Source organism: Oncorhynchus nerka, linkage group LG4 (genome assembly GCF_034236695.1).
Source record: "Oncorhynchus nerka isolate Pitt River linkage group LG4, Oner_Uvic_2.0, whole genome shotgun sequence".
Taxonomy (NCBI): Eukaryota; Metazoa; Chordata; class Actinopteri; order Salmoniformes; family Salmonidae; genus Oncorhynchus; species Oncorhynchus nerka.
Window position 1 is genome coordinate 27,235,071 of NC_088399.1, and position 21,952 is coordinate 27,257,022.

The 21,952-nt window shown below is 43.0% G+C and overlaps 2 protein-coding genes across 2 annotated transcripts; both read right to left on the reverse strand.

Annotated features, from left to right (window-relative positions):
• Nucleotides 1-9,097: 9,097 nt before the first annotated feature.
• LOC115121110 (proteinase-activated receptor 2-like) lies at nt 9,098-16,219 on the reverse strand. The gene is made up of 2 exons (XM_029650144.2): nt 16,038-16,219; nt 9,098-13,454 (listed from the first exon to the last, which is right to left on the reverse strand). Exons 1-2 carry the CDS (start codon nt 16,111-16,113, stop codon nt 12,379-12,381), a joined length of 1,152 nt encoding a protein of 383 aa, XP_029506004.1. The 5' UTR covers nt 16,114-16,219; the 3' UTR covers nt 9,098-12,378.
• A 1,010-nt stretch (nt 16,220-17,229) lies between these two features.
• Nucleotides 17,230-21,321, reverse strand: LOC115128873 (proteinase-activated receptor 1-like). The gene is made up of 3 exons (XM_029659003.2): nt 21,059-21,321; nt 19,738-20,631; nt 17,230-19,596 (listed from the first exon to the last, which is right to left on the reverse strand). Exons 1-3 carry the CDS (start codon nt 21,117-21,119, stop codon nt 19,175-19,177), a joined length of 1,377 nt encoding a protein of 458 aa, XP_029514863.1. The 5' UTR covers nt 21,120-21,321; the 3' UTR covers nt 17,230-19,174.
• Between the last annotated feature and the right edge of the window lie 631 nt (nt 21,322-21,952).

Here is a 21,952-nt window from a genome sequence, read left to right on the forward strand (position 1 = left end):
CAAAGCAAAAACAGGTATTTTTTTGTGCAAATGTATTAAAAATAAACATAAATATCACATTTACATAAGTATTCAGACCCTTTACTCAGTACTTTGTTGAAGCACCTTTGGCAGCAATTACAACCTCGTCTTCTTGGGTATGACGCTACAAATTTTTGCACACCTGAATTTGGAGAGTTTGCTCCCATTCTTCTCTGCAGATCCTCTCAAGCTCTGTCAGGTTTGATGGGGAGCATCGCTGCACAGCTATTTTCAGGTCTCTCCAAAGATATTCAATCGGGTTCAAGTTCGGGCTCTGGCTGGACTACTCAAGGACATTCAGAAACTTGTCCCGAAGCCACTCCTGCGTTGTCTTGGCTGTGTGCTTAGGGTCTTTGTCTTGTTGGAAGATACACCTTTGCCCTGTTCTAAAGTCCTGAGCACTCTGGAGCAGGTTTTCATCAAGGATCTCTCTGTACTTTGCTCTGTTCATGTTTTGCTCAATCCTGACTAGTCTCCCAGTCCCTGCTGCTGAAAATCATCCCCACAGAATGATGCTACTACCACCATGCTTCACCATGGGGATGGTGCCAGGTTTCCTCCAGATGTAACGCTTGGCATTCAGGCCAAATAGTTCAATTTTGGTTTCATCAGACCAGATAATCTTGTTTCTCATGGTCTGAGAGTTCTTTAGGTGCCTTTTGGCAAACTCCAAGCGGGCTGTCATAAGCTTTTTACTGAGGAGTGGCTTCCCTCTGGCCACCATAAAGGCCTGATTGGTAGAGTGCTGCAGAGATGGGAGAACCTTCCAGAAGAACAATCATCTCCACAGAGGAACTCTGGAGCTCTGTCAGAGTGAGCAACGGGTTCTTGGTCATCTCACTGACCAAGGCTCTTCTCCCCTGATTACTCAGATTGGCCAGGTGTCCAGCTCTATGAAGAATCTTCTATCATTCAAGAATGATGGAGGCCACTGTGTTCTTGAGGGCCTTCAATGCTACAGAAATGTTTTGGTACCCTTCCGCAGATCTGTGCCTTGACACAATCCTGCCTCAGAGTCCTACGGACAATTATTTCGATCTCATGGCTTGGTTTTTGCTCTGATATGCACTGTCAACTGTGGGACCTTATACAGACAGGGGTTTGCCTTTCTAAATCATGTCCAATCAATTGCATTTACCACAGGTGGACTCCAATCAAGTTGTAGAAACATCTCAAGGATGGTCAATGCACTTGAGCTCAATTTCGAGCCTCATAGCAAAGGGTCTGAATACTTATGTAAATAAGGTATTTATGTTTTTTGTATTTGTAATACATTTGCAAATATTTCATATGAGGGCCTCCCGGGTGGCGCCATGGTTAAGGGCGCTGTACTGCAGCACCAGCTGTGCCACCAGAGACTCTGGGTTCGCGCCCAGGCTCTGTTGTAACCGTCTGCGACCGGGAGGTCCATGGGGCGACGCACAATTGGCCTAGCGTCCTCCGGGTTAGGGAGGGTTTGGCCGGTAGGGATATCCTTGTCTCATCGCGCACCAGCGACTCCTGTGGCGGGCCGGGCGCAGTGCGCGCTAACCAAGGTTGCCAGGTCGAAAGTGACAGTCAGTATCTGGTGTGGCCACCAGCTGCATTAAATACTGCAGTGCATCTCCTCCTCATGGACTGCACCAAATTTGCCAGTTCTTGCTGTGAGATGTTACCCCACTCTTCCAGCAAGTTCCCGGACATTTCTGGGGGGAATGGCCCAAGCTCTCACCCTCCGATCCAACAGGTCCCAGACGTGCTCAATGGGATTGAGATCCGGATCTTCACTGGCCATGTCAGAACCCTGACATTCCTGTCTTGCAGGAAATCATGCACAGAACGAGCAGTATGGCTGGTGGCATTGTCATACTGGAGCGTCATGTCAGGATGAGCCTGCAGGAAGGGTACCACATGAGGGAGGAGCGGGTCTTCCCTGTAACGCCTGCAACCCTCCACCTCCAAATCGATCCCGCTCCAGAGTACAGGCCCCGGTGTAACGCTCATTCCTTCGACGATAAACGTGAATCCGACCATCACCCCTGGTGAGACAAAACTGCGACTTGTCAGTGAAGAGCACTTTTTTGCCAGTCCAGTCTGGTCCAGCGACGGTAGGTTTGTGCCAATAGGCGTTGTTGTTGCCGGTGATGTCTGGTGGCGACCTTGCCTTTACAACAGGCCTTACAAGCCCTCAGTCCAGCCTCTCTCAGCCTATTGCGGACAGTTTGAGCACTGATGGTTTGATTGTGCATTCCTGGTGTAACTCGGGCAGTTGTTGTTGCCATACTGTACCTGTCCCAAAGGTGTAATGTTCGGATGTACCGATCCTGTGCAGGTGTTGTTACACGTGGTCTGCCACTGCGAGGACGATCAGCTGTCCGCCCTGTCTCCCTGTAGCACTGTCTTAGGCGTCTCACAGTACAGACATTGCAATTTATTGGCCACATCTACAGTCCTCATGCCTCCTTGCAGCATGCCTAAGGCACATTCACGCAGATGAGCAGGGACCCTGGGCATCTTTCTTTTGGTGTCAGTAGAAAGGCCTCTTTAGTGTCCTAAGTTTTCATACTGTGACCTTAATTGCCTACCGTCTGTAAGCTGTTAGTGTCTTAACGACCGTTCCACAGGTGCATGTTCATTAATTGTTTATGGTTCATCGAACAAGCATGGGAAACAGTTTCTTATGGCTGCGATCCCCGTACAGGGATCAACATCCGGGGAAATTTCAGAGTGACTAACTAAAAATACAACGTCGTAACATTAAACATTCTTGAAAATACAAGTGTCTTACATCCTTCAAAAGATTAGAATCTTGGTAATCAAACTCTGTTTTCAGATTTAAAATAGCTATTACAGAGAACAAAGGCCATGCTTTTGTTTGAGAAGAGCGATCAACAACAACAAACATTTTCCGCCATGACAGTTTTGACACATTCACATCTGAAGGTAGAATTATGACTTACATTCTGATATCTAGCTCTTATTTCTCTTCCTGAGGGTCCCAATGATCACATGAAGTGCCGTTTTCTTTGTTAAAATCCATTTTTATAGCCTAAAACGAAACATTTTGTAAACCGTTTGTGTCGTGAATTCCATCACTATCAACTTTTGACGGAGCATTCGACGTAATTACACACACTAAACAATCGTTTATCTCGTCATAGTTGGTTTCATTGCAATCCTTTGGATGTTTGCAACACAGCCAAACTTGAATGTTTTTTTTGCGGGGAGTATTGACCGAAGTGAACTAATTTGAAAACAACAAGCAAAGACCTCATTGCGCACCAATAATATTAGCGAAGCTTCGTTGATTGACTATTTCTGCCCAATGACCACTGATCTCCTTAAAATCTAGCTGGGTAGATAGCCAATGAGCTGAGGTAAACACCTGTATGTGATGGTTATGGGTTGGACCACCATCCCTTGTTTGTAAATGCACGCGTAACAAACTTTATTCTTGCCATTGACCATCAGACTAGTTGCAGTCACGCCTGTTACGCACAGCAGTGTTTTGGAAAGTAATATTTTGGAAGCAGTATTTTGGAAAGTGTTTTTTCAACGATTTCATTGAAGACATCATGGCGAATAAATCAGGAAAAGGGAAGTCCAAGTCTAAGTATACAGATTTGCACCATAGAAGAGATTGATCGGGAAAGTGAGACAGATTTTTTGTTTGAGGAATCTTTGAGTGAACACAGTTATGATTCAAATATTGAGGAGCTGTTTCTGCAAGGACAGGACGCACTTCTGGACTGGTAAGTGCTAATGCCGTTTTATGAAATATAAATATATATATATCGATATTGTTTTTGAAAAAAAAAAAAGAAGATTTTTTTGCAATTTGCAATGAAATGTGTGATGAAATGTGTAAAGTACACATTGGCTTTAGTGTGTATGTGTATGTATGTGTACGACTCATAACCTGTGTGTGTGTGTGTTGTTTGTTGGTTTGTTTGGGTGTGTGTGTGTATATGTATGTGTGTATATATATATATATTCCATATTCCATGTCAGATATATATATTTTCCATTTTTTATTCAAATGGAAAGGAGTAGAACAGCAAACACACACATGGTCACTGTGCCTGCTACTCCTCTCCATTTCCATATGAAATAGCCATTGGGTGCTGTTCAGGGAAGGGCAGGCCCACAACAATGGCCGGAGTTGAATGGAACAGCACTTCACCTCAGTGACTGTTCCCTCTGCTCTATACAATAGATATCTGTTTATTTTATGTGATGATAAAAGGCTCATACTATACAAATATTTTTTTTAATGTTTTCTTTCACAGTGATAGCGACTCCAACTGGGAGCCCCTGGTGCCAAGGTACCCATCCCCCACTGAAGCGGGTTCATCCAGCCGGACTCCTGCTGTCTCCAGCTCCACACCTACCCCCGCCCGGCCATCTAGAGGTGTGAAGACAGTAACAAAGAAGAGGAGGAAGGGAAGTGTGGAACCTGCTGGCAGAGAGGTAGAGGGGCAATGGCACTCTGTGCTGGAGGAGGATGTGGAGCCACATCCTCCAATATTCCGACCAAAAAGGCCACCAGGACCTCAGCTCGACATGTCATCAAAATACAGCCCCATGCAACTTTTTCAATTGTTTTTCACCCCAGCAGTTGTTGATTCCCTGGTGTGTAATACTAACAAGTATGGGGCTAGGAAGCAAGCAGGAAAGAAAGAAGCATGGTAGCCCATTTCCATGTCAGACCATTTCTGCTACTTTTCACTGGTAATTTACATGGGGCTGGTGAAGTTAAAACCCCTAAAGGATTCCTGGAAAACATCCCCACTCTATCACCTGCCCCCCCACTCCCCAATGTCATGTCCTCTACAAGGTTTTTAAATATCTCACGGGCGCTTCACATCAGTGACCGAGAAGTTGATGAGGAGAATGACAGGAGGAGAGGCACCGCAAGGTTTGACAGGCTCTGCAAAGGCAAAACAAGTTCTGCAAATTAATTACTTAAAAAACATACAATGTGATTTTCTGGATTTTTGTTTTAGATTCCGTCTCTCACGGTTGAAGTGTACCTATGATAAAAACTACAGACCTCTACATGATTTGTAAGTAGGAAAACCTGCAAAATCGGCAGTGTATCAAATACTTGTTCTCCCCACTGTAGCTTGGACTGTAGCCTATAAAAGCCTATTCCTGCTCTTTTCCCGTGATCCATCAAACACATTTGGTGTGTCATCATAGTGGTCTCTGGCTTTTGGTCAGACTCGTTCAGGTAGCACAAACTTAAACTTGCTCCTTTTTTCAATGCTGATTTGAATGTCATTGAGAAAACAGAGAAGTGTCAAAGATTTTTCATTTTCTTGTAATCCCTTACATGTAACGGAATACATGGAATCCGTTACTCCCCAACCCTGGGTGTTGGTACTCAGCTCTGGTGAGCTCCTGCCCAAATCAAGCACGGCTTCTTATCCCTTGTGCAAATAGCCTACAGCTGTGGCTGTCCCTAACTCATTTGTGCTGAGGGCCCGGAATATTGTATACAATGTTGAAAATTCTCTAGCACAAGCAATGGGCTGGATCCATGTTAGGGAAATACTCCAAATTTCAGTTTCATAAAAAGTTACGAGGAAAGTTATTGCGGTTACTAAAACATAACACTTTTTCATACAGATATGTTTTGTCTACATTGTTGCAAAGTGGTCAAAGTAGCCAATTTGTGTCAAAAGTTGCACTGTTGCATTTACAGTAAGTAGAATGCCGGAAGTGATGTCACAATGCGTCCTTTTAGAATCTTAAGGAAATGCAATGAAAGTGAATGAAGATGGAGATAAAGGACAACGTTGAATAGTTTGAAAAGGTATAAAAGATGCAAAAAAGTTGTATACAAACACTATTCCAGACCAATCTGTATGTTTTAAAGTTTGAATGACGTTTCTAGCTTAAACAGTGTAGGAGTAGTAGCGTTGAGAACAAGTAGTATGACGAAGATATAGAATTGGACATTTGTTTTTCGTAAGTCCCATTAACAATAAGTCAGAAGTATGTTGAAGATTTAAAGTTGCGACTCTTGCATCGCAAGCCCGTAATTAAACCACAAACAATACAAGATCACACACAAACAATTAGATTTCTTATTTGAAACATTTACCATAATATTTTTTGTAATGTTCTGTAACTTTATGGCACAAATACCTTTTTAAAGATCTTTAAAAAAAAATGTTTTAAATGATATCCTCCAGACCAAATATAAGTCCCATTTAGTAAATGCAATACTTGTTTGTACTAAATAGATATGTAGCGCCACCTGCTGTATGTAATGCAACATGCAGGACTGTGACAAAGTGCTGTAAATGTACTTGACTTGATGTATAATTCACACCAACACTACTTACTCTACATTAGCACCCCTAATTTGAGAAATCAAGCAGCTCTTCCATTGCTGAATCCATGGATTATACATTCATACAAATTGACATCTCAGTAATAATGAGTATGAGCTAAAAAGTTATTGTAGTGATAATATATAGTGCATGGTGTTTCTATACAACATTGACAATGTGCATAGGCTATACATTTCACATTGCTGAGTAAATGTCTCTACATATGAACAATGGTGACAAACTAAACAAAACAATAATTCTACACTACAGGCATAGAAGTGAGCTCACTTAGCTTGCATAGAAAAGCATTTCCTTGTATTGTTCACTGTGAGCGTTTAAGAAATGGTACAATACACAAATTAACAAAGACTATTTGGTTATTAGGTAAATCCATTTGAATTCAATAACTTTTTGACAGCAACCTTTTTGATTTGAATGAAAACTTCCATACATATTTTCCCAGTGCTCAGAAAATAACTTTTTGGAACTGAATGCCAAAACATTCAAGAGATAAAGGTGCTCAAAGTTGACTGTATTGCAAATCCCACCATACAATGAGACAATTTAAAAGCTTACAAACAGGGTTGTCAAACTATTTTTTAATACAATGTCATTGTTTACCTTAAATGTAAATTATAAAAGATTGTGAACTCCATTTTTGCTAAGAACCTAATTTACATCTGAGGTTTTTATGTTGTGCCGGCCATCGGTTGAGACACAAAATGCTCTTGAATACCGGGTGAGTGTCGCGTTTTGGCAATAAATATACTAAAATGGGAATCCAATGGAAATTTTTATTTTCAAACGTTACCACTAAAATGGTTGGAGGTCCACACATTTAAGAATGCTGACTTGAATGGGAATATCTGTTGTTTGAAATTGTACTGTCGTTCCTCCATAGGAAACTTACTGAAATAATAGAAATATAGATAATAGAATAGACATCTGTGGTAGTAATTAGAAGTTCAAATTTCAATTTCAATGGTGTACCTGTAAAATTGTATTGGTCTGAAGGGATAAAGTAGGTCCATTCTATGAATTCTACTTCAATGATTTAACAATGACACCCACCGTGTATTCAAGAGCACGTTGTGTCTCAACTACAACATGCACGAATATGAAAAATATCAGAGTTTGAGTTTAGATCATTGACATTAAAGGTTAAGATATTACAATTTTTGTTTTGGCATTCAGGTCCAAAAAGTCCCTTTCTGACTACTTCTCCCATTGGCAAACATGTCTGGAAAGTTTGGTTTAAATCAAAAGTGATGTGTTCAAAAAGGGATTGAATTCAAATGGATTTACCCTTTTCACAGACCATCAAACTTCATAGAAACGGTTTTGGAGACTTTAAACCTGCTTCAATAAACCAACTTCAACTGAAATATATTTAAGATAAAGATTCAAGATGTAGTAGAAAGAAAAGAAAATGATTCATTACAGTTTATTTTTCTCTTACCCTAAATGTATCTTCTTGGTAGTCGGGTGCAGGTCAGAAACAGCTTTGGTCCATGTCAATCAGACCAGCAGCTTCTTGCATGGTCTGAAACAAGGGAAATGTACAATATACATACACAGTGTACAAAATAGTAGGAACATCTGCTCTTTCCATGTCATAGACTTACCAGGTGAATATAGGCGAAAGCTACAGTATGATCCCTTACTGATGTCACCTGTTAAATCCACTTAAATCAGTGTAGATGAAGGGGAGGAGACATGTTAAAGTAGGATTTTTAAGCCTTGAGACAATTGAGACATGGATTGTGTATGTGTGCCATTCAGAGGGTGAATGGGCAAGACAAAGGATGAGAGTGCCTGTGAACGGGGTATAGTAGTACGTGCCAGGCGCACCGGTTTGTGTGTCAAGAACTGCAACGCTGCTGGGTTTTTCACACTCAACAGTTTCCCGTGTGTATCAATAATGGTCCACCACCCAAAGGACAACCAGCCAACTTGGCACAACTATGGGAAGAATTGGCGTCAACATGGGCAGGCATCCCTGTGGAATGCTTTTGACACCTTCTAGTCCATGCCACGACAAATTGAGGCTGTTCTAAGGGCAAAAGGGGGTGCAACTCAATATTAGGAAGGTGTTCCTAATGTTTCATAGACTCAGTGTATGTCCATTCTTCATATTTAGAGTTGGGCATAGCTAACCTAGATTTAGGAGTACCATGGTCACTGGCTATGGATGAATGTCTGGGAATGCCCCCTGGAAACTTGCCATAATCAGATCATATTGCCTGAGTAGGCCTCTCTCTCACACCCATATTACATGGTTTTGAGTGTCTGTTAATTTCCACACACCTCTGGGTAATATGGTTTGGGAGTGAGTAAGCCAATAGGAAAAATGCCAATGTATGAAACACCATATTTATATGCTGCCTACAAATCTGTACTCCTTCACTAATAACATCTGCTAAATGTATGCAACCTATAAAATTAGATTTTTGATTTGATAAGCATAAAAGTAGTTCCCCTTGGCTTTCACAACCTCTTGAGTCTGAACAGGGAAGGAAGGTATGCTTGTGGCTGAGAATGCTACTTTACACAGCTCTAATCTGCTTGGTCTTCTCCAAGGATAACCCAGACAAATCTTATAGGATAGAGAAAACCTATTTCTAAATAAATCAGAGCTATGCCAATCTAGTATTGGTTCTCTTTGCCATTTTAGCTAAGGCTGGAACATCTCTCAGGGTGTAGGCGAAAGTTCTCCTATACATTCAAGATAATGATCAGCATTTCCTCTTTTCTACTTGGTAGTTGTTTATGTAAACTCATGTCACAACAGAAAGGGAACCATTGGTAAATGCCACTCGGCTGACAAAGCCAAGGCCATATCATTTTTCTTATGTATTTCTATTGAAAAATAAAACATTACACATAATATGTAATATTACAAATGTAATATGTACAATATTTACATTTTATTTATCAGATTAGCTTCACGAGCATATGCATAGGTGATAGAAATATCATACATTCATGGTTTACAATGCTTAGTGAAAATCTACACATCCCTTTAACAGCTTCAAAAGGTTCTGCCTTAAAATTCTAAAATGCACTGTATTTACCTGGGCATTTCTCCTTTATTTTTCTTTGATCTTGACAGACTCCCCAGTATCTGCCTGCACAATCAAGACTACATTCTAGTTTTTTTCTACCAATTTACACAACCTGCTCCACATTTTCAAAGTAAAAGACAACATAAAAACATTTATTATGTCTTGATTGTGCAGGTCTTCACAATTACAGCTGAAAATAATTTTAAATACGATTCTACCAACCCCTCGTATTTTCAAGTAATGTCGTGGCATCATATTATGGGTATGCTTGTCACCGGCAGATACTGGGGAGTCTGTCAAGATCAAAGAAAAATAAAGGAGAAATGCCCAGGTAAATACAGTGCATTTGGAAAGTATTTAGACCCCTTCTCTTTTTCCACATTTGGTTATCTAAAATTGATTAAATATTTTTTTAAATCCTCAATCTACACACAATACCCCATAATGACAAAGCAAAAACAGTTTTGTAGAAATGTTTTCCAATTTATATATTAAAAAAAAAAAATACATTTTGCTATGAGACTTAAAATTGAGCTCAGGTATATTTACATTTACATTTAAGTCATTTAGCAGACGCTCTTATCCAGAGCGACTTACAAATTGGTGCAGTCACCTTATATATTTCCATTGATCATCCTTGAGATGTTTCTACAACCTGTTTGGAGTCCACCTGTGGTAAATTCAACTGTTCGCTGCTCTGGCCCCCCAATGGTGGAACAAACTCCCTCACGACGCCAGGACAGCGGAGTCAATCACCACCTTCCGGAGACACCTGAAACCCCACCTCTTTAAGGAATACCTAGGATAGGATAAAGTAATCCTTCTCACCCCCCCCCCCCTTAAAAGACCTAGATGCACTATTGTAAAGTGGCTGTTCCACTGGATGTCATAAGGTGAAAGCACCAATTTGTAAGTCGCTCTGGATAAGAGCGTCTGCTAAATGACTTAAATGTAAATGTAAAAATTGGACATGATTTGGAAAGTTACACACCTGTCTTTATAAAAAAAGGTCCTACAGTTGACAGTACATGTCAGAGCAAAAACCAAGCCATGAGGTCAAAGGAATTGTCCATAGAGCTGCGAGACAGGATTGTGTCGAGGCACAGAAATGGGGAAGGGTACCAAAAAAAAAGTCTGCAGCATTGAAGGTCCCCAAGAACATAGTGGCCTCCATCATTCTTAAATGGAACCAACAAGACTTCTTACTAGAGCTGGCTGCCCGGCCAAACTGAGCAGTCGGTGGAGAAGGGCCTTGGTCAGGGAGGTGATCAAGAACCCGATGGTCACTCTGACAGAGCTCCAGAGTTCCTCTGTGGAGATGGGAGAACCTTCTAGAAGGACAACCATCTCTGCAGCACTCTACCAATCAGGCCTTTATGCTAGAGTGGGCAGACGGAAGTCACTCCTCAGTAAAAGGCACATGATAGCACGCTTGGAGTTTGCCAAAAGGTACCTAAAGGACTCACAGACCAAGAGAAACAAGATTCTCTGGTCTGATTAAACCAAGATTAAACTCTTTGGCCTCAATTCCAAGCCTCACGTCTGGAGGAAAACTGGCACCATCCCTACGGTGAAGCATGGTGGTGGCAGCATCATGCTGTGGGAGACTAGTCAGTATCGAGGGAAAGATGAACGGAGCAAAGTAGAGAGATCCTTGATGAAAACCTGCTCCAGACCACTCAGGACCTCAGAGACTGGGGCGATGGTTCACCTTCCAACAGGACAACGACCCTAAGCACACAGCCAAAACAATGTGGGAGTGGCTTCGGGACAAGTCTCTGAATGTCCTTGAATGGCCCAGCCAGAGCCTGGACTTGAACCTGATTGAACATCTCTGGAGAGACATGAAAATAGCGGTGAGGCAATGCTACCCATCCAACCAGACAGAGCTTGAGAGGATCTACAGAGAAGAATGGGAGAAACGCCCCAAATACAGGTGTGCCAAGCTTGTAGCGTCATACCAAAGAAGATTTCAACAAAGTACTGAGCAAAGATTTCTAAAAACCTGTTTTTGCTTTGTCATTATGGGGTAGTGTGTGTAGATTGACGAGGGGGAAAAACGATTTAATCAATTTTAGAATAAGGCTGTAACATAACAAAATGTGGAAAAAGTCAAGGGGGACAATTACAGAAATTTGAATAACAAGACACACCAGAATGGCATTCCAAGAGGTGTTGAGTGTTTCAGAGGGGTCCAGTTTCCAGCCTGACTTAAATCTGCTTGAAAATCAAAGACTGTGTTTGCCTTCATCAATGATTCCCAACCAACTGCACTGAGTTTGAGCAATTTTGACAAAAACAACAGATATGTTACGCTAAGAGTAGGTAGAATGTTATTCAAAATGACTTTCAGCTGTAATTGCTGCCAAAGGTGCTTCCACTAAGTGTTAACTATGGGGTGTGAATACAAACAAGACATCTTTGTTTATTTTTTTCAAAAATGTTCTATACTTTTTCTTTCACTTTGAAAATGTCAAGCAGGTGGTGTAGAAAATGCCATAACTGTGCATGGGGTGTGTAGACTTTCACTAGGTACTGTATGTGAATGGCTCACTTAAAGAAGTGAAGGGTCAGTGCAGGGCACTGAGAACTCAGTTGAAAGTTTTGGAGAGCTCCGCGCTGGACCAAGCTTAATGGACATCTGATTGTCTAAACGTGGAGGATGGATCAGTAACACGGAATAAAAACTATTTGCCTCATCACTCTTACTAATTTTGCCCTCTATATAAAACCAACAAAATCTCCATGTAAATATCATGTATGAGGGAAGAGAAGTCAATGTAACACTAGCACATAATATGAAGTAGTCTGGGGTTGCAACTCAGTTTAAAATGGCACCATGTCCATTAATAATGATGAAACAAGTCAGGTGAAAGCAACATGGCAGATGGTCACCAGCTCTTCCTCTTTCACCTGTCCAGTACTTTAAAAACATCAGTACAGCCAACTTCCATCTCCACATGACAACCCCCTTAACAGGAGCAGCTCTGTGTGTTCCCTGAGTCTGACGTGTAGGTGCTTTTTTTCTTGGAGTACTTAAGAGCGCTGAACGAGACCCTCATCCTCGCCACTGTCCTCTCACTTCGGCACCTCAGCGTGTTCTTCACGTGCTCCCTGAACTCCTCTGAGATGAAGTAGTAGATGAATGGATCCACACAGCTGTTGAGGGCGGCCAGACACAGGGTGGTGATGTAGAAGCCGTAGCCATCGTTCACTACTCCGGCCAGCAGGAGGGAGTAGTGCACCAGCAGCATGATGTTACTGGGGGTGAAACAGACCAGGAACATGACCAGCACAGTAATGATGAGCACCACAGCCTTGCGCCGATGCTTGGAGATGCTGTTGTCCGTCATTGAGTTCCTTAGGGACTTGAGCATCAGAACGTAGGCCACCACGCACACCACAGTGGGAACTACAAATCCCAGGGTTCCCATGGTCAGGAAGTAGCCGACGGCCATGCTAATCTGGCTGGGCCGGATGACGTCGTGGCAGGTGGTGATGTTGAGGTTGGTCACCTTGACTGTCTGGTCATAGAGGTAGAGAGGGGTGGTCAGCAGACAGACCCCCACCCAGACTGCGACCGAGACACCGATGGCTACATGGTTGTTCCTACAATCCTGGGAGAGGGGGTAAACAATGGCCCAGTAGCGCTGGACACTGATACAGGTGATGAAGAGGATGGAGCAGTACATGTTCCCATAGAAGAAGCCCACCAGGACTTTACACAGCCTCTCTCCATAGATCCAGTCGTTACCGTTGAAGTGGTAGGCGATCTTCAGAGGCGTCCAGATGACAAAGAGCAGGTCAGACAGAGCCAGGTTGGCCATGTAGATGGCGGCAGGGTGCTTCTTCTTGGTCCTGAACAGGAAGACCCAGATGGCCATGGTGTTGGTGGGCAGCCCCACAGCAAACACCACTATGTAGACGATGGGGAGGAACACCGTGGTTAGATGACTGTCCAGAACCATGAGGCCCGTAAGGGAGACCCCTACCCCCTCCATTGTCTCGTTCCCTGAGAATCCTCGGTCGTCAACGGCAGCATTACGCTCTGAGAAAGAGGCGAGAAACAAGGGGATTATAAACAGGGCTGCTTAAGGACTTCCAACAATGAGGTTAGAATGTATGCCATTTGAATACAATAGACATTTGTGACTTATTTACTTCGCTGTCAGGTAGATGCCTCAATTATTACTTTTTTATTGTACTTATGTAAACTATATCAAAAGTAAACATTGATTTGAAATCAACTAATAAGACGCCAGAGGGGTAAACAAAAAGTAGGAACAAGGAGAATAAGGATAAGCTTAAAATGGGCAATGTCTACTTAACAACCAAAAACACATACTGTATTTAAGTGTAGCTTTCTTTATGAACCAGAAAGTTAGCTGGCTAACTCATTGATCCTGCTTTGTAGTATACCCCTTAGTGGTAATTCTCAGTTTAAAAAATCTCAATAGTGTATATGATGGTGTTCCTTCATGTGGGCATTCCTCCATCTGAGTTTTTCAGGGGGCAAATGACACAGTCAACCAGTGTCCTAGCTAGCTACCGGTGTCACTCCCAGTGACACTGGTACTGTCACTCCCAGTCTGCCAGCTAGCTAGCACACAGTGTCCTTCGCTCCCGCCTGTCGAACATCTACCCTCGCTGTTGTTAACAGAACTGCGGGAAAGCAGTGACCGACAGGCAGGGGCGAAGGTCACTGTCTACCGGTATCCTAGCTATTGCCAGCTAACTATCTATCCCACCTGCTGTGTACCAGAGTCTAGCTAACGAGCTAGCACCCAGTGTCCTAAACACCTGCCGAACACCTACAACACTGACCCTCGCCATCATTAACAGAACTGCAGGAAACCAATGACTGACAGGCGGGGGGCAAAGTACACAGTCTACCGGTGTGCTAGCTAGCTATCTCTCCCGCATGCTGTGTAACAAGTACTAGCTTGCTAACTAGCTAGCTAGCACCCAGGTTCCTAAACACCTGCTCTCACCCTTGTTAACAGAACTGCTGGAAAAGAGTGACTGACAGGCTGGGGCAGAGGACAGTATCTACAATTGTCCTAGCTAACTATAAACTGTTGTTGCCTCCGCCTCTTTTTCTGTGGGGTTTATTGGCCGTTGGCATCCAACGATATGGTGCATTACTGCTACCTACTGTACTGGAGCGATCCTGCTGTTGCTGTGTACCAGAGTCCTAGCTTTAAAAAAAATGGACCAGTAGAAGTACCCCATATATAAAAAGTTATGGACACCCCTTAAAATTTGTGGATTCGGCCATTTCAGCCACACCAGTTGCTGACAGGTGTATAAAATCGATCACACAGCCATGCAATCTCCATATACAAACATTGGCAGCAGAATGGCCTTACTGCAGAGCTCAGTGACTCAACATGGTACTGTCATAGGATGCCACCTTTCCAACAAGTCAATTTGTCAAATTTCTGGCCTGTTAGAGCTGCACCGGTCAACTCTATGTGCTGTTATTGTGAAGTGGAAACATCTAGGACCAACAACGGCTCATCCACGCCACACAAGCTCACAGAATGGGGCTGCCGAGTGCTGAAGCGCATAGCGCAAAAATCATCCGTCCTCGGTTGCAACACTCACTACCGAATTCCAAACTGCCTCTGGAAGCAACGTTAGCACAAGAACTGTTCGTTGGGAGCTTCATGAAGTGGGTTTCCATGGCCGAGCAGCCGCACACCTAAGATCACCATGCCAAGCGTCGGCTGGAGTGGCGTAAAGCTCGCCAACATTGGACGGGAGCAGTGGAAACGCGTTCTCTGGCGTGATGAATCACGCTTCACCATCTGGCAGTCCGAAAGACTAATCTGGATTTGGCAGATGCCTGGAGAACGCTACCCTCCCCAATGCATAGTGCCAACTGTAATGTTTGGTGGAGGAGGAATAATGCCTGGGGCTGTTATTCATGGTTCGGGCTAGGCCCCTTGGGTCCAGTGAAGAGAAATCGTAACGCTACAGCATTCAATGACATTCTAGACCATTCTATGCTTCCAACATTCAACAGTTTGTGGAAGGCCCTTTCCTGTTTTGTCGAGATCGGTGTGGAAGAACTTGACTGCCCCGCACGCACAGAGCCCTGACCTCAACCCCATCGAACACATTTGGGTTGAATTTGGGACGCTGACTGCGAGCCAGGCCTAAACGCCCAACATCAGTGCTCGACCTCACTAATGCTCGTGGCTGAATGGAAGCAAATCCCCAGAGCAATGTTCCAACATCGAGTAGAAAGCCTTCCCAGATGAGTTCAGGGGGACCAAATCCATATTAATGCCATGATTTTGGAATAAAAAAATTAAAATAAAAAATGCAAGGTGATTTGTAGATAAGTCAGTAAGCAGTCGCCTGCACGGTCGCAGCAATGTTGAACAAGCCCATTGCCATGTGAGATGATGACATCACTCATTGATGCTTTGACGTTTGTAACCACACCGATATTGGAAATATCATCACATTTTGTGGTATTTCACAAACTCTGCATTCAAAGCAATCAGATAAGAGGGAATCCGACACAATAAATTGTCCAAAGCAATAAAGAATATCCTAACGTGTATCTGAACGGTGGGAAAAAACAAATAACGAGAAATAGAGGGGGAAAGCCTTCTCTTACCATTTTTCTGAGACAGACAGAGATCGACGCAGGTAAATAAAAATATAAGTTTTAACCAATGTGACTGAAAACCCATGTTAACTTCCACAAAACTTTCCAATATTGATCTATCTGCGATGTATGAAGAGTGTTGAATGCTGATACACGCGTTTGTGTATTCCTTTTGTCTGTGCGACGTTGAAGTAAACGGAAGAGGTAGGGTACCACACCCCTTCCTTACATAACAGGTGAGAAGAAAAAACCTGCGTAATGTTATAAGACACGTGACCATGCACACCTGTGTTGTTCAGGCTGACTGCCTGAGCAAGCTGTAGTATGTCCAGATGTTGCCCTCAGACACTGATCTAAGGTCAGTTTTATATTTTTCCACCTAGGCTTGAAGTTGAGGAAGGTATAAACTAATCCTAGAGCTGTGCCTTCACTACCAACTGCAGAAAAACGGATGTTTAAATGTGCCTCCTTTACAAGCATAGGCCTAAGGAAATGTATAGCTCAGCACTGTGGTAGAGTAGGCCTAACAGCATGTGTAGTAGGTAGGCTAGTTAATAGTGGGATAGCATTTCAGTGGAAAAGAGGAGTGCATCAAGAATATTTCCTCACAGTTAAAGAATATGATTCCCTGTCTGCTGATGTCTCCTGCAATCTTCTCTGTCGTTATGTTCCCAGTTGCAACACAGAGCAAAGGTTTATGAGACTAAGGAGAAAGTGGTGTGTCTTGCATCAGGTCCAGTGTACTCAGGGCAGGCTCAGTGGAAGTTACAACAGTTTGATCTTTTTGTTTGAGTTAGTCACTAGCATCTCTGTTTGGGCCATAAAACAGAGCAGATGGCTATTTGCTTGAGGACTCTCGGGTGCTTTTCTCTTTCTTTGTACAGGTGAAACAGAGGAATGGAATGGAGAGGAATGGTGGTGATGGGAAGAAAGGACAGGAAGTAACAATGTTATCTGACCTATTGTCTTCAAATCATAATGGAAATGAATTATCTAAATGAAAAGGTTTAATGTGGAATTAATTTGGTCAACTACCTTAAATTATGAGACAAAATTGGTGAGTCACTGCCAGTGTGTGTGCATAAACACGTATTACTCAATATTTCAGCTATTCACAATGCCTCTGTGCCCATTATTTATAGTCCTTAAATTCATTTTAAAGAAATTAAACCACAAACAAAATATACATCATCACACACAAAAAAATCAGATAGCTTTATTTGAAACATGTACCATTGTTTTTTGTAATGTTCTGTAACAGTATGGCACAAATACCTTCTTTAAGACCATTTCATATTTTTGTTCATTTAATGTTATCCTCCAGACCAAATATAAATTCCACTGAATGTACTAAATATATATGTAGCGCCACCTGCTGTACGTAATGCAACATGCAGGACTGTGACAAAGTGCTGTAAATGTACTTGCCTTGATGTATAATTCACACCAATAGGGGGCATCACAGCACTTCTTACTCTCAAATTAGTACCGCAATACGTTATATTTCTATCGTTGCGTGCGCAAGTGTCTGTACGCAGCATAGTACCTGCTCTGACGCGTTTTGCTCGACTTGTCTGGGTATTTGAGTAGTCAAGCAGCTCTTCCAATTCTGAATGCATAGATTATACATTCACACAAATTGAATATTTAGTAATAATGAGTGTGAGCTAAAGTTATTTGAGTGATAATATACACACAGTGGTCAGTTTATTAAGGTACACCACCTCGGCTTCGCTCCTACGCCTGTATCACTGGGTGTATTGATACACCATTCAATGTCTGCTTTTATTATGTTTACCCATCTACCAATCGGTGCCCTTCTTTTTCAAGGTATTGAAAAACCTCCCTGGTCTTTGTGGTTGAATCTGTGTTTGACATTCACTGCTTGACTGAGGGACCTTACAGATTAGGTACATCCATCTTGTACCAGGTCGGACCCCCCTATGAGGTACTCATTCAAAATTCATGTTAAACACTGGCATTGCACACAGTGAGTCCATGCAACTTGTAATGTGACATGTTAAGCAAATTTTTAGGCTTGCCATAACAAAATTATTGAATACTTATTGAATTAAAAATGAAAAGATGAAATGTCTTGAGTCATTTGTAAAAGTTTCTAAAAACATTGCAGCAGACGACCATACTGGATTCCACTCCTATCAGCTAAAAACAAGAAGAAGCGACTTCAGTGGGCACGTAATCACCAACACTGGAATATTGATGAGTGGAAAAACATTGCCTGGGCCGACAAATCCTGGTTCCTGTTGCATCATGATGATGGCAAAGTCGAGATTTGGCGTAAGCAGCATAAGTACATGGCCCCATCCTGCATGGTGTCAATGGTACAGGGTGGTGGCTGTGGTGTAATGGTGTGGGGAATGTTTTCCTGGCACACGTTAGGTCTCTTTATGCAAATTGTGCAACCTTTCTATGCCCCAAATAGTTCAGGCTGTTCTGGGGGCTTAGGGGGGTCCGACCTGGTACAAGAATGGGTGTACCTAATAAACTGCATGGTATTTCTATACAACATAGTGCATAGGCTATACATTTCACAATGCTGAGTAAATATCTCTATGGCCAGCAGGCATAGCAGTGACCTCACTCAGCTTGCGTCGAAAGCATTTCCTTGTATTGTTCAGTGAGCGTTTAAGAAATGGTACAATACAGGCTTGAATAAAGACTCCTTTGTTATTCCCTTATCGCAGACCATCAAACTTAAAATAAATCGTTTTGGGGAATTTAAACCTGCTTCAAGATTAAAAATTGTATTATCCATTACATTTTCACAAAACTTACATTTTCCTTTTCTCTTACCCTAAATATATATTCTTGGTACTGTAGTGGTGTACAGGGCAGAAACAACTTTGGCCCATCACAATCATGACAGCAGCTTCTTGCACTGTCTGAAACAACGTGTATCTCTTCATATTTACAGTTGGGCATAGCTAACCCAGACCTATGGATGAATATCTGACTGAATTCATCATACAAGCCAAATCCATTCTTTCTCCTCAGAAGTAGCCTAGCCTATCTGTCAGACCAGAAGCATCTTGCACTGTCTGAAACAGTGGGAATACAGCATATACTAAATATATATTTTTAATTGTTGTCAGTGAAAAAGAAACAGCTCTCTGTGTCTCCATCCATCAGACCAGGAGTTTCTTGTACTGGCTGCTGAGGCTGGCCTGGAAGGTATCCACCTTAGTAATCCTAGTGCTGGTCCTCGTGCTTATTCTGGTCCTGGTGCTGGTCCTGGAGGAACCAGAGGACGAGGCCAGACTCTTCCTTCCCTCAGTGACCGCCTGGCATCCCAGCGCCGCCTCCAGCTGTCTCTGGCACTGGGACGAGCCAAAATAGTAGACCAGGGGGTCCAGGCAGCAGCTGATGCTCCCCAAACATAGTGACACGAGGTAGGCCACGTGGGTAGCGTCCGGCTCCCCACCCACCTGCCCAGCGATCTGGAGGTAGTGAGCGAGGAGAATGGAGTTGGTGGGTGTGAAACAGACCACGAACACCACAAGCACGGTAACCGCCATCACCACAGCCCGCGCCTTCTGCCTTGAACGGCCTAGATCAGATCAAATTACAATGGAAAATATTATTATCCTCTAATGAGGTGTATTTTTTAAACAGACCTGCTGCATCAAGATTAAGAAGCAGATTAGCCAAATTAAGTACATTATGTCTGGTTTCCCTGGTTTGTATTTACCTACAACACCGCACGGAGCCTTGTTGAGCACTTGCACCACCCGGGAGTAACAGATCACCATTACGAACAGCGGCAGGAAGTAGAGGGTGCAGGAGAGTGTAGGAAAGAAGAAGACGTATTGCTCCTCTAACAGCTCCAGGTCCTGGATGTCATGGCAGGTGGTGATATCCAGTGGATTGTAGTAGACTGTCTGCTGTGAGAGGACAAGAGGCAGCGAGCCACCCACAGCCAGGATCCACATGGCGCTACAGGCCAAGGCTGCGTTGCGGGGGCTCCTCCAGGACAGGGAGTTGATGGGGTAGGCAACTGCCAGCAGGCGGTCCACGCTGACACAGGTCATGAGGAGGATGGAGCAGTACATATTGCAGTAGAAGGCCGCAGTGACCAGGCGGCACAACCCCTCGCCGAAGCCCCAGTCATTGCCATTGTAGTGGTAGACGATCTTGAAGGGCAGCAGCAGGGCGAACAGCAGGTCGGCGGCTGCCAGGTTCAGCATGTAGATCACTGCTGGCTTCATGGGCCGGATCCGTTGGGCAAAGGTCACCATGGCAACAATGTTAAGAGGCACGCTGATGAGGAAGATGAAGGTGTAAAGCGTCGGGATGAAGATGGTAGAGAGGTGGCCTGTGAGGAAGTTGTTGGCCATAACAGAGATTGTGTAAGACCAGACTTCTGTAGCATTCCTGGCAGAGCCCAGTTCCAATGGTCTCAGTCTGGACCCATTTATAAACCCAACTCTCTCTCCCGGTCCGGACACATTGTTTAGTCCAACTCCAGTCCCATTACTGTCTATGTCTGGGTAGTAGTCCAGTAGGTCTAGATCTATTGGCTCGTCTGTGACCACGGACCCTTCCGTGACTAACCTCCTGGCAAAGGTCCTCACGATGGAGCTGCCTGTGGAGAAAAACAATACAGAGACGCAAGTCAGTCACACATGGGAATAGGTGTGTAGCACTGCAGTACATTATAATAGTCATAGAGCTCAGTGTTATGGAGGACCTGAAACAGACTGTTTGAAGTTCCTATAGGATCCCTTTGAAAATGGGATGACTATAATGTGTGTCCTGAAAATGAGAGGTGCTACATGGGTATTGGAACAACTTTCTTTAAAATCTACTTTTCGCTGTTGATAAAATGCTGGTTCTGTCAATAAATTGGTGTTCAACAAGACCACTTCTAAAATCCTATCGCAATACATTTCAACCTGTTTTCTTGCATCATAAAAAGGAGAGTTATTTCAGACAAGAAAAGCCTAAAAGTGTAGGCTACACATTCGTTGTATGTAATACATTTTATCACGAATCAGGCGAATTCTACTCACCGTTAAAAACGCCTGAAACCGCATGCACGCCTGCCAGGAATAGAACGGCTTTGAAAAACATTCTCGCAGAACTGTAATGAAGTCCAATAAAGATGAACAGATTTACTAATGTAGCCTAAAGCGTTTATTCTAGATCTGAACACGTATTATTATCAACCTGTATGTATGTTTGGTCTCCTTCTCTGTTGCTGCATAGAGAACTAACTGTCGCTTTCAGACAGTTTACGCCTCCCCAGTCCATCCGTGACGCAGAATATGGAAATTGTCCAGCGTGGCGCGCGTTCCTATCTTCTGATGTCATCACTTGAGTCAACGACTGGACTAACTTTCACATGGGTCGACAGTTAACGTTTAATGGAATTACTGAATGGAGATCAATGCTGTTTTCTTGTTAGCACAAATGTTAAATAGAAGATGTAACTTTTTTTTTACATTTGCGGTTCCAGTTTTATTGCCTACTTTTTATTTGTATTATCATTAAAATTAATGTTCGATATGAACACAGACAGGTGCAGTACACAGTACACCTATACTCCTAGTTTCTGACAAGAGGAGATAATCATATTTTTCAACAATTTCATTAAACTAAAACGCTTTTGAGATCATATGAATATTGAAGAATGCTGTTTGTCAGTTTGATATGTTTTGTTTAGTGAGGTTGTGCTTGCTGATGATTATATAAAGATGTATTTCCTCAATTTTGTGCAGATCTGACATTGATAATGGTCAGCATCAGGAATTTCCAGGAAATGGCCAATTGTGATGTTCAAGAGCGAAGGGGGGGGGGGGGGGGTATAAGAATGGACAGGAAGTCATTTGTCAAGGAATTACTTTCTGTAAAAGCAGACTACTAATGGCCTCAAGACAACAGTTGCAGCTGAGTCTCCTATGGTA